This window comes from Petaurus breviceps, unplaced genomic scaffold (genome assembly GCF_028583685.1).
Source record: "Petaurus breviceps papuanus isolate PSGF00001 unplaced genomic scaffold, PetGlider_PUasm1.0 140, whole genome shotgun sequence".
Taxonomy (NCBI): Eukaryota; Metazoa; Chordata; class Mammalia; order Diprotodontia; family Petauridae; genus Petaurus; species Petaurus breviceps.
This window is the reverse complement of record NW_027185698.1, coordinates 50,049,441-50,061,493: the sequence shown is the minus strand read 5'-3', so window position 1 is coordinate 50,061,493 and position 12,053 is coordinate 50,049,441. Positions and strand designations below refer to the sequence as shown.

Genomic DNA, 12,053 nt, shown 5'->3' with positions numbered 1-12,053 from the left:
GTGGCTTGTTTGTTAAAAAGGCTAATTATGCAGGACACTGAATGGCAGACTAAGGAGTTTGGCCTTTATCAGGTAGGCAGTTGGGGAAAGTGTCTTCAGAAGAAAGATTACTTTGGTAGTAGAGTGTAGTAAGTTTATGAAAAATTTCTCAAGTGATTGATTAAGAGTGTTCCCTACATCATTGCCAGGTTTCTGAAAGTTATGGGAACTAGGGAAAGGTATGGTAGACCTTAGTGTGTACTGCTAATCTTTCAGCTTCTCAGAAAAGTGTCATATCTCTTACACTCACAGAGGTTTCACAGAGGATGCTTTTAGGGTGTCATACTGGACCTAACTAAAGACAAAGACTTTTTATTTTTAACCGGTTTCTAGACACCTGTGCTATTGACAGGTAATTCAACAGATTTTTGGAGGAGAGTTAGTATTCTAAATGTCCCATGTGTGTCTACCATTGTACCAATAAACAAATAGAAACTCTGGCAGGGATACAGTAATAATGGTACAATAATAGGTGCTTAGCAAATGTTTGAATTTAATTAAGTAATGATAATTCCTCACATTACTGTGTAGCATATGGTAGTTTCCAGAGTGTTTTCTTCTGAATACCCCAGTGAGGTAGGTGAAGAAAACAATTGGTAATGATTTAATATTACTTGGCAAGTTTAACCTAGTTCAAATTTTCCTCCATTATAAAGTTATTTTTAATAACTTTTATAACTTTACCCAGACAATGTTCTTAGGTTTATAGCATTTTAAAAGAAATACTTTTTTATTTTCAGAGAGTATTCTATCAGTCTTTTATAATGATTTTTCCATCAAGTTTAGCCAACTGAGTTAAAAAAGAAATCAGAGAATTGAATCTTCCCCTGTGCATATTTTTTTTTAAAGCAATCAGGGTTAAATAATTTGCTCAAGGTTACATGGCCAGTTATTTTGTGTGGGTGCCAAGTATTTGAGCCCAGAACCGAACTCGGGTCTCCCGACGCTGGGGCCAGTGCTCTTACTGCGTCACCTTGCCGCCCCTTGCCCCTGTTCATATTGATCATTGCTCTTAAGGACACTTTGCTGTATGCCTACAAAGAATGAATGGAAGCAATTTACAGTCATTGTCTTCTAAGCAAGGCAAAATTAGGCCTTGAGCTTTTTAGGAAGTCTCCATTTTGAGGTATTATTCTTAAATTGTTATTTTCCTGGACTAATGAAACCAGTGGTATTGATATGACTCTTTAACTTTTGGTTTTAATTTCTAACCTAGCAGTAAGCCTTAAGAGCCACAGTTAATCAGCAAGCATTAAACATCTACTGTGTGCCAGGCCACAAAAAATAAAGCCATTCCTGTTCTCAAAGAGCTTACAGCCTACTAGGGAGAAACATGCATACAGAAGTGGAAGAAGTGCAAAAGAGATAATCGATAGGGAAGGAGTGTACAAGTGGAAAGGAATAAGAGAAGGCTTTGTGTAGGAAAGGTCGTGCCTGCGCTGCATCTTGAAGGGAGTAGTATTCAATGAGGCCTGAGTAAGGAGGGAGTGCATTTCAGACATGGGGGAAGACCCACTTAAAGGCCAAGAGATGGGAGATGGAGAGCCTTGTAGAAGGAACAGAAACAGGAGTGTGACAATATAGAACCATTGGAATTTGAGTAGGAGGGGTGTGGGGTGGTGGGCCCCACATTGAAGGAAAATCACCTTGCAGGTATATAGGGGACCATTGCAGTAGTCTAGGCAAGAGGTGATGAGGGCCTAAACTAAGGTGGTGGTTTGTGTGCGTAGACAGGATGCAAGAGATTTTGTAGGAGTAGAAAACAGCAAGATTTGGTAACCAGTTGGCTCTGTGCAGGAAGGGAGAGACAGGAGTTTAGAAACCTACAAGACTGGCATAATGGTCGTTCCTTCAGCAGAAACGGAAATTTGAAAGAGGGAGAGGATGTCAGGGAACATAATGAGTTCTTTCCTGGACATGTTTGGAATGTCTCCAGGGCATCTAGTTTGAAATACGTAGGCAATTAGTGATTCAAGATTGATGTTCTTTAGGGACAGTGGGACTAGTTACATAATTTTATGTGTTATCTGCATAAACCCATGGAAGCTGATGATATCATCAAGATTGTTGGTGATATCAGAGAGAGGATGGCCCAGGACAGAGGCATAATATGGATATCATTTGAGCATCTCTCCCAGCACCTTTGGTATCTTTACACTCTAGATTCTGAAATATGTCAGAGCAATTTCAAAGTTGAGTAACTTTAGTAATCTTATAGTGGTTTTGTTCGTCTCAGTTTAGGATGGTTGATCATCTTGGCATTCATTGTTGTTTTGGAACTATCATTTTTATATATGCTGAAACATGTATAAAGGAGGCAGTATGATATACCTGAGTCCTAGACCATTAGCTATCTAATAAGCAAGTCAGATTACATTTTGGGACTTCAGTTTCTTTATATGTCAAGTAAAGTTTCAACTAGATCATCTCAAGTTCCTTTCTTGCTCAAAAAAAAATTATGTATTTCTGTGTAGCACCTAGTATTTTAATTCAGATTCTCTAGTATTTTTTAAAATTCAACCACTTATTAAGTATTACATCCAAGGCACTGTTCTAGACTCTGAGGATACTGTAATAGTCCCTGCCCTCAGATCTTACATTCTAATGTAAGCACTTTTCTCAGAACCTGGAATGAAACCCAGTCTGGGCCCTGTGAAAATTGCCGGGTTGCTGAGCCAAGTTAAGTTTAAGTTCACAGCTGAGCTGATAGCATGAAGATCTCATGGGCTGGGCCACAAAAGTCAGGTTCCAGACAGTAGAAGTCTGAGAATTTATACCAAGGTAACACAAAACCAGATACAGATCAGGGAAGACTCAGTAAAGTGGTAAGGTGAGCATGCAAGAGATAGAATTACTTTTTGGCAGTGACTTGTGCCCTTGCTAAAGCCAAAGGTAGCTCTGATGTTTTTGCACAGAACACTCAAGAGACAGAGGACAGTGAGGGGCATAGCCATTGGTGGACCTTGTCTCTGCTATGTCCAGTGCTGCTCACTGTGCCTGGCTTATTGTAGGTGCTTAATAATTATGTTTTAACTATGTTCCAAGCCTTTAACATATGTGGTAAAACATTGACAAGGGCATTGACTTAGTTGAAATGGTTAGCTGCATTTGACTGACCATTGGCATGATTTCTCTAGTCTGGATTTGGATTTGGGCCATCACTGATCATTATCAAGGCTCTCCTTACGTGATCATAGGCCCTGAGTTGTACAATAGCCTTCCATGAAAAAAATCTGTCTTTTCATATTCATAAGAAACTCAAAGGTTTGCAAAGTGTTACATACATGATCTCACTGGATCTTCAGAACAGCCCTCTGAGGTAGGTAATAGAGGTGCTGTCATCAGTGGTTACAGATGAAGAAATGCTGGGGGCAGGGAGGAGAGAGGGGAGGTACTAGCAAATGAGGAAAACCAGAGTCTGCTTCTGGTAGGAGTGACCCTTGAATCAAGCTAGGGATTCTGCGATGTGGTGGTGAGGAAGGAGTGCATTCCTGGCATGGGGCACAGCCTGTGCAAAGACCAGGAAGGGAGAGCTTCAGGGTCATAGATGGGGAACATCAAGCAGGAGCGTTTGGCTAGACCATAGATTGCATGAACTTCCCAGGACAGGAGCAGTGGGGTTGCCTCCCTTGATCCTGTAGATTGTGAAAGGCTCAGATTTGGTAAGGCTAGCTGTCTTCCTAATCATTGGGGCAGCTCAGTTTGTGAGCTTTAGGGTATACAAGGTGCTTTCCACATTTTGTGATCAGCAGCCAGGTAGGTCATCACACACGGTCTGCTTACAGGGGAACTCCTATCACTCAGAACAGTGATTTATCTTAACATCGTAGGCAAAAGGAACGCATTGCGTAGTTTCAGAATTGGTCTCACAGGGAGGAAAGCTTTTCCTAGTCATTCCTCATTGATTTTCCAAATGTCTACTCCATAGACTACTCATTCTGAATGCTTCCTTACAGCTGTTTACCTTCAACAAATTCAAGAAATAGTTAGCATTTGGAAAGAACTTCAGTTTACTTTAAAAAATTGTATTCTAAGCATATTTGCATGTGTTTTCATTTGTTTTTCTGGCCAGTGCTAGGACTTCAAAGGATATCTGACAAATATATTGGGGTCACTGGTCACCCCCGCTGTGGCACAGACTTTTACCCCATGACTTCTAACTGCTAGAGGCCTAAGACAGTAGAGAAGGGTTCAAAAAGATGTATTTACCATTGAAATAATGACAAGGGTTATCACCACCCCTCCACACCCCACCCTTGCCCAATCCTTTGATGTATTTATTCTGTGCCCAAGATTAAGGTAGCTTATAGTTCAACCTGCTGCATCCCAGGACACACAAAAAGATGCACAAACACAGAAAGTCACTGTATACAATCTAGCCATATCATTTGGGAAATGACCCCCCCAATATGGTTGTTTAGACACCCAAACATCTTTCTATGTATAGAAACAGACTTCCCAGAACCGCAGGCTTCTATAAGCTCCTTGGGGACAGGCACCCTGTCTTATTTGCCTTTGTATTCCCAGCATCTACACATCCCAACCTTTACACATACTCAGCAATTAATAAATGTTTGTTCATTTAACTGATGAGGTCTCACCAAACTCTCCTTTTTTGTCAGTGCATTTGGTTCTGCAATCATAAAAATAAGACTTTGGGAATGCTAACTCAGTAGCCTGGGCTTTCCTTCCCTTAATGAGAGGGAAAGGTTAAGGCAGCAGCTGCTTGTTCCTGGTCTCCCAGAACAACTCTCATGCCTTCCTCACTGGAAGCAACGTAGATTTTGCATGCATTCCATGGTTCTCTCAGCTGATGCTGCAGAGCTGGGGATGGATTAAAGCGTATTCTCCAGGAGTATGTTGCCCTTCATTTTAATACTCTCAGATGCTCTTCAGAATTAAAGACTGAGCAGCAAATTACCTATACAGGAATTGGTTTGAGTATAATCTAAGCCAAGGAAAAAGAACTCAAATCCAGCCAGTCCCGAGGCTATATCATTGCACATCCTAGCTCCATGTTGCCCGGGCTTATTAGGATACACTGGGTTTATCATCTTCTAGTCATACCCTCAGATGCCAACCTCATCAGTGAGGAATTATGAACAGGTGGGATCAGAGTAGAAACGTAAAACCAGTGACTTACTTGGTACAGCATGTCACCATGCTGCTAAGCTGCCCTGGTCCTTCCCTGGCCCCTTGCCCTTCCTCTTGCCCTAGATGAGGGGAAGATGCTTTGAACATATGTCTGTTCCACCTGCAGGGTGCTCCTGCCTTGACCTTGCTGCTGAATTTGGGATTGGCCACCATGAATTCTGAGGATGCTGAAACCCAGAGAGGTCCTGCCATCACAGTGCTGACAGGCCACAAGGAACAGAGTGGAATCAAGCACGAGGGACGGGCACAAGCTAAGGCCAACACCAAGAGCCAAAAGCATTCTCATCCAGTGATGGAGCAGAAGTTGGGAACCCAGGCATGGGCAGGATCCCAGACTGTGTAGGGAACAGGGCCAGCAACTTGTGATGGCTGGAACTCACTGTCCACCTCCTCCTCATGGACTCTTGCTACTCGTGGGCCTAAAAGTATTGTGTCTCAGGCAGAAAGCCAGGAATTGGGTGGCCTGCCGGGCAACTCTGGTCCAAGGCCACCAACCTATGAATTAACGAACAAACCTTAGGCCAATTTTCTCCATCCCCTCACCAGTACACACAGGCCAAAGGGCCTGCTCTCCAGGGCCTGCAGAAGACACAACACTCCTCCCCTGGACCAGAGCCAGGGTACACAAGACAGGGAATGAGGGCCCAGACCACCAGACACTGGGGGTGGGGTTCCTCCGATAACCAAATCCCATCAGTACTTTGTCTCTGCTATCACAGAGGCCCAATTCAATTCCATTCCACAGACTTTTTATTAGATGCCTGCTGTGCCAATGCACTATTACTAGCTCTTGGGACTAGAGATGCAGAAAACCAAGACAGACCCTGCTGTTGAGGAGTTTATCGTCCCTGGGCCTCTAAGCTCTGATGAAACAAACCTTTACCGTAAGGAGAGGCTAGGGTTAGACCAGCACCAGGCTCTTTCATCATCCCTACCAGGTTAGATGGAGGTAACTGTAAACAGTCCTCCTGTGGTACCCTCATAGGGCTACCTCTACACACACCCACACCCTTCCCTTAAAACCCGTTCTCTAGACTTTTCCTCAATTCTGTCATGCCTTCTAGGGTGAGCAGCCATTCTGTTTGACCTCCAAACCCCGTCTGTAACCATAATTCTATATACAGTGGGGCAAAAGGAAGAACTTGACCCCCAGCCCCCGTCCCTACACACAAATTGGTACAGAGAAGGACCCATGTAAAAAGAGTTCCTGGAGCTCTGAAGACCCAAGGGAACCCCCTACTGACGCTTATTTTTAAACCTCCTTTCAGACAGTAGGAGAGTAGGGTGGAGATACATAGTTTAGATAAACTAGATGAAACATCCAGGGTTGCATGAGATAGACCAGTCTCCTCACCCATCCTCCCTGGTCTCCCCATCCAGTCCTGGAATTCTCAATTCCATCTCAATACCTCTGAGACTGAAGCTTGGGCCCCCTGGGGCTTTTGAATAATTCACCTTGATTCTTAATGAAGACCCACACCTTTTTCCCCTTAGGATGGGGCTGCCTTCTTTCCCTTTGATGCTTCTAATTTCTTGCTCTTATGGGCCCCTCTTACCCCAGAGGATAGGGCAGTTTTGTCTAAGGCACTGCCAGGTTGGGGAATCAGGAAGAGGGGACAGTTGCCCTTAGGGTATACACAGTCTGGTAACTTATATTCTCAAATGTTTTGCATTCATGGTGGGTATTGTGTGTGTTGGTTGGGACTCTCCCTCTACCACTTCCCCCATGCATTCCCTCTACTAGTGGGTCTTGAGAATGAATTTTCTGCCATGCAACCTTGGTCCAAGGCCACTGAGCCATGAGTTGATGAATTAAACCTAGACCAAGTCCGAATTCCTCCATCCCACCCAAGGTGATGCTTGTCATTACAGCAGCCTCTTCTGACCAGCCCCACAGCACCAGCTCCACATTCTCAGCTAGGAAACTATTCATGACTACAAGGCACAGAGAAGATATTGTGGGATAATAGTCTTGGATTCAAGTACCAGTTCTTGTAGTGGTCATGTGACCCTTGGGAAGTCACTTGACACCTCCAGGTCTTGCCTTCTACATTTGTAAAATGGGAAGGCCAATAATACATGTACTCCTTGCTTCCCAGACCTTCAGGGTGATCTTGGGGAAAGTGCTTTGTAAGCCATAAAGCATAAGGCAGATGTTCTTGGGGTGTGCCAGCTGTAACAGCTTGGCAGGAGTGGGGTGGTGGTGCTTAGGGTTTTGTAGCCTCCTTGGATGAGGAAGGCAGAGTCTACGAGAGAAGTGCCTGTCACTGTGACCTTAGGCCACTTAACTTCCTGGGCCTCAGTGTCCTCATTTATAAAATGAGAGGGCCGACTTCAGTGGCCTCTGAGAGCCCTTCTACCTTGAGAGCTACAATCTCCCGGCAGAGTGAATGCTGTGGTTCACTTTGTCCTTTTGCTATAACACAATTAGAACTTTCCTGATAATACTTAGCAGTTCCTAAATTCCATTGTAGATTCTCGTTCATAGCAAACCACGGTTAGGCTAAAGGTACCAATGAGTCTGATGAAAACGTCATTCTTAAACCAGTGGCTTGAGGAAGGATCCTGAGGCCTGAAGAGAGAAGAGCAGCAGGGAGAGGCTGCACACCAGTGATGTGGGCTTAGTACACACACACTCATACTCACAGGGGCCCAGGGCACACCTATCATTGATGCACAAACATAGGAGTCCAGGTTTACACTCTAGTGATACAGGATGCATGGAAGCCCTGTGTACGTACACCAACAACACTGCGGCCTGGGATATTTAACAGTGACGCACAAATACAGAAACCCAGTATCTATATACCAGCAACACACACAGACTGCCAAAGGGTCCATGATCTTATTAAAAAAAAAAAAAACAAACCCTGATCTGGCCCACTGCACTCATTTTATAGATGAAAAAAATCTGAGGCCCAGAGAAACAAAATGAATTGTATGGGGTCCCCCAATCAATTAGTGGCAGCACAGGGGTATGACCCTAGGTGTCCTAAGTCCCAAGAGTCCCAGGCTCTCTCCCCCATGACAAGGCACTTGATTAAATGAGATCTAGTACCAAAGTGGACATGACTGCCATTGTCCAGATTTCAGGTGTGATGATGCTTAGGGAAGGTCACTTGCCAGCCCCAGGAGCTCCTTGGCTCCACTATTGGGGGCAGTCACCTCCCTGGACCATGCCCCAGGTTCCTCTTCTGTGAAATAGGGTTAATCACTGACCTTCCCACCTTGCAGGATTTGAGGCAGCCAGCATTGTCTGAGCAATGTTTGCCATTGGGCCGGGAACACTCCTCAGCAAACATCTGCAGGATGTTTTTGGAACTGGGCTGATCCATAGCTTAAGCACATCCGAGCTGGGCAGATGCCAGGCTTCATCTACCTGGGGAGATTTTTCTTCAAAAAATAAACATTTTATCCTCTGTGTTTCTAATTAATGAGACATGGATTCCCAGCCCTCAGCCTCCTTCAGAGACAGGTTATGGAAAAGGAATGAATCAGTCCCAACAAGTCTGCTGAGCTGTGCCCCAACATTTACCCCAGGGTCATCCTGTGCCCTGTTATCTCCCCCACACATGTGGGGTCCTTGCTTCATAACACCATCTTTTCTGGAGATCATGATTTCTCTTCTGTCTCCTCATGATTCCTTGACACCAAATATATGCAAATGAGGGAGCCCAGTAGATGGAAAACTGGGAAGAAACCCAGACCCTTCCCCCCAGGGAGCTTACAGTCTGAGGGGGAGACAAATAAGTAAACCCGTGGTGAGGGTCTACAAGAAGGGTGCCGGAAGGAGCTCCCAGAACTATAAAAACAGGAGTATTATGGTTATTATATTACCCTCCATATTCCATCATTAGAGCTTTATTCCTTTGGGTTAAGCATTGCCCTCTCCCACCTCCTCTAAAATATGACCCATTTCACCCCCTTGTGGAAAACCACAAGTTGACCCCCCTATAAATAAGAAGGAGGAATGAGTTTAGGAGAGGATTTCCTTTAATTCAGAAAGAGACTCAGAGCTAGAGAATGGTTGGTGAATTGAGAGAGAGATCAGAAAAGCACAAGAAAGATGTGAGATAAAGGTGGGGAGGGCTAGAAATAAACACACAGAACCAAGTCTGATGGACATATCCCTGGACAGACCTGGGTATTTAAAGAACACAAGTTTAGAATCATTCACTACGGGAGGAATTATACCAGGTAGAATTGAACACAAATAATCCTAATCTCTTCCAGCTCCAAAATTTGAATTTGAGACCTAGTTTAAGCTCCCCGGGAGCCCTTTGAAGGCTTTCTCCTTCCTACCTCATTGATATCCCAACTATGCATCCATCTCTGTGTCCCACAAAATGTCAGCATTCACCCCAGGTCGCAGTGGACTCAGTGTAAACAGCTCTGAGCGGTAGCTTGGACACCTTCAAAAGGTCAAGTTAATGCCACGTTCATGACTGTGAATGTCTGTGAATATTTTAGCTTTTGATATATTTTTTTTTACATTATGATCTTTTAAAGTTACTTCCGAGTACAGAAACCCATCTGAGAGATCTAGGGGTTTTAGTGAGCTATAAATTCCACAGTGTGACGGCAGAGTCAACGAAAGGAATGAATGAAATGAGAATGAGTGAATGAATGAATCAAATAGCATTTTATAAGCACTATGTTCTAGGTACTGTGTTAAGTGTTGGGGATACAAATTTATAAAATCAGATAGCCCCTGCCGTCAGGGAGCTTACATTTTAACGGGGCGGGGGAGAGAGGGGGAGACAATATAAACAGAGTAAGGCAGCCAGGTCAAGAGTATTTTAGTCTGGAAAGTTATGGGGTGGCAAGTGGAGCAATAAGGCAGTCAATCAATAGGTCCTTTACTGAATCAATGCTAGTCTTGATATTACAGTTCCCAAGCAAGACAGATCTGCACCTATGTCAGGATGGATAGAATGGAACCAGACTTGGGATCTCATTGGCACCTCTACCAAATGCAACTCGGCCCCTTCTCTGTGATTTAAGGATTATCTGAGGTCATGGAGAGATTATTTAAACAGCTAGTGTATGTGTGTGTGTGTGTGTGTGTGTGTGTGTGTGTGTGAGAGAGAGACAAGAGGGGCTTGAACCCAGGTTCTTGACCCTATAGCCAGCTTTTTCTATGTGCTATCCCCTTCTGCCTCTCATACATATGTAAGTATATAAAGGATAAATGCAGTGAATACAGGATAGCAAAGGAAGGGAGGGGTCTGGAAAGGCTTCATGTAGAAGGGTCATACTTGAGATTCAATGAATGGAGTCAGAGAGCTAGACCCAGAAGTGAAGGATGGGGAGTTTGTATTATGTAAGACAATGTTGATGGCCACCAACATCTCTCCAAACTCCGAGATTCAAGAATTCCATCGTTTTTTGGTTTTTTGCTTTTTGGAGGGAGGGAGGCAGGGCAATTGGGATTAAGTGACTTGCCCAAGGTCACACAGCTAGTAAGTGTTAAATATTGGAGGCCAGATTTGAACTTAGGTCCTCCTGACTCCAGGGCTGGTGCTTTGTTCACTGCATCACCTTGCTACCCCAAGAATTCCATCATTCTAAAGACATGCATGTCCTCTGGGCCATATCATGAGTGACTCCTTGGGCTCATCATTTTGGTCTATCACTCATCTGTTCATCAACACTTGAACAGTACCTTTTATGAACAGGAAGTTAGTAACATGCTCCACTCAGATTCCACTCCCTTCTCAACTCTCAGCATGGCAGGCAAGCCTGGCCGGAGCTGCACACCATACCAGATGCCCAGGCAGGACCTGATTTCACCTAGCCGGTGCCACACAGGCCCCCTGTCCTTGTCTGGTGACCAGGGCCCTCTTTTCCTGGGAAGCAGGGTGGCAGCAGGGATGGGAGGTGTTTGCAAAGGTCACTTGTACATCTCTGACTTTGCCAGTGCTGGTGGGAGGGAGGGAAAGAGGAAGGGTGGATAGGGATCGACCTTAGCTGAATCACAGGGAATTCTTAGCAATGTGCTAATTGTATTTCTCAGCTCCTGGAGAAGCAATTCTGGGGCAGGTTTGTCTCCAAGTGATGGATCAGCATAACCAGAGTATGAATCATCAGACCTTTCAATTCCTGTTAGAATTCTTAGAGATTTAGCTATTTTGATGATTAAAACACAACGTTTTAACCACCCCTTCTACTGAAATGTGCTTAGTACAGGAATTAAGGTGGAAACCACAGCTGCTGCCATAATGGGCAAAGAGCTTAACATTCAGTCATCGATCATCAATGTGGTCCTTCTAGCTATCTGTCACCTAGGGGAGAGACAGAAAGATATAAGAAAGATCTGATCAGTTCAAGGGCACAATTCTGACTCTAGCTCTCCCTTATTTCCAGAGCTAGTGAAGGGGAGTATTCCTAGGGCTAAGACCCAAGAGACAGCATAGTGTAGTAGATGGAGAGCCAGCTTTTTAGTCTGGAAGACCTAGGTTTAAGTTTCGTCACTGTCACATACCAACATGACCCTGGATAAGTCACAACCACCCAATGCTTCAAGCAAATTCTCTTTAAGTTACAGAGCAAATGCTGACCTTCATTGCTGTTATTCAGTCATGTCTGACTTTTCATGACCCCATGGACCCCAGCACTCCAATCTTGTCCATGGGGTTTTCTTGGCAAAGATCCTGAAGTGGTTTGCCATTGTCTTCTCCAGTGGATTAAGGAAAATGGGGTTAAGTGATTTGCCTAGCATCATACAACTAATAATATGTCTGAGGCTGGATTTGAATTCAGGTCTTCCTGACTCCAGGCCCAGTGCTCTTTCCATTTGAGCCACCCTTCATTGTTAGAAAGGTGGAGGATTACCTTAACATCAACTTCTCTATACCAAT

At 44.3% G+C, this 12,053-nt stretch overlaps 1 protein-coding gene across 1 annotated transcript in view; it reads left to right on the top strand.

Annotated features, from left to right (window-relative positions):
- The window catches only part of PCGF3 (polycomb group ring finger 3), a 132,809-nt gene extending 124,186 nt beyond the window's left edge, over positions 1-8,623 (top strand). Inside the window, exon 11 of the mRNA XM_069072612.1 lies at positions 5,300-8,623. Coding sequence (XP_068928713.1) covers positions 5,300-5,536 — 237 coding nt within the window. The 3' untranslated portion in view covers positions 5,537-8,623. The remainder of the gene's footprint in view (positions 1-5,299) is intronic.
- The last annotated feature ends 3,430 nt before the right edge of the window (positions 8,624-12,053 follow it).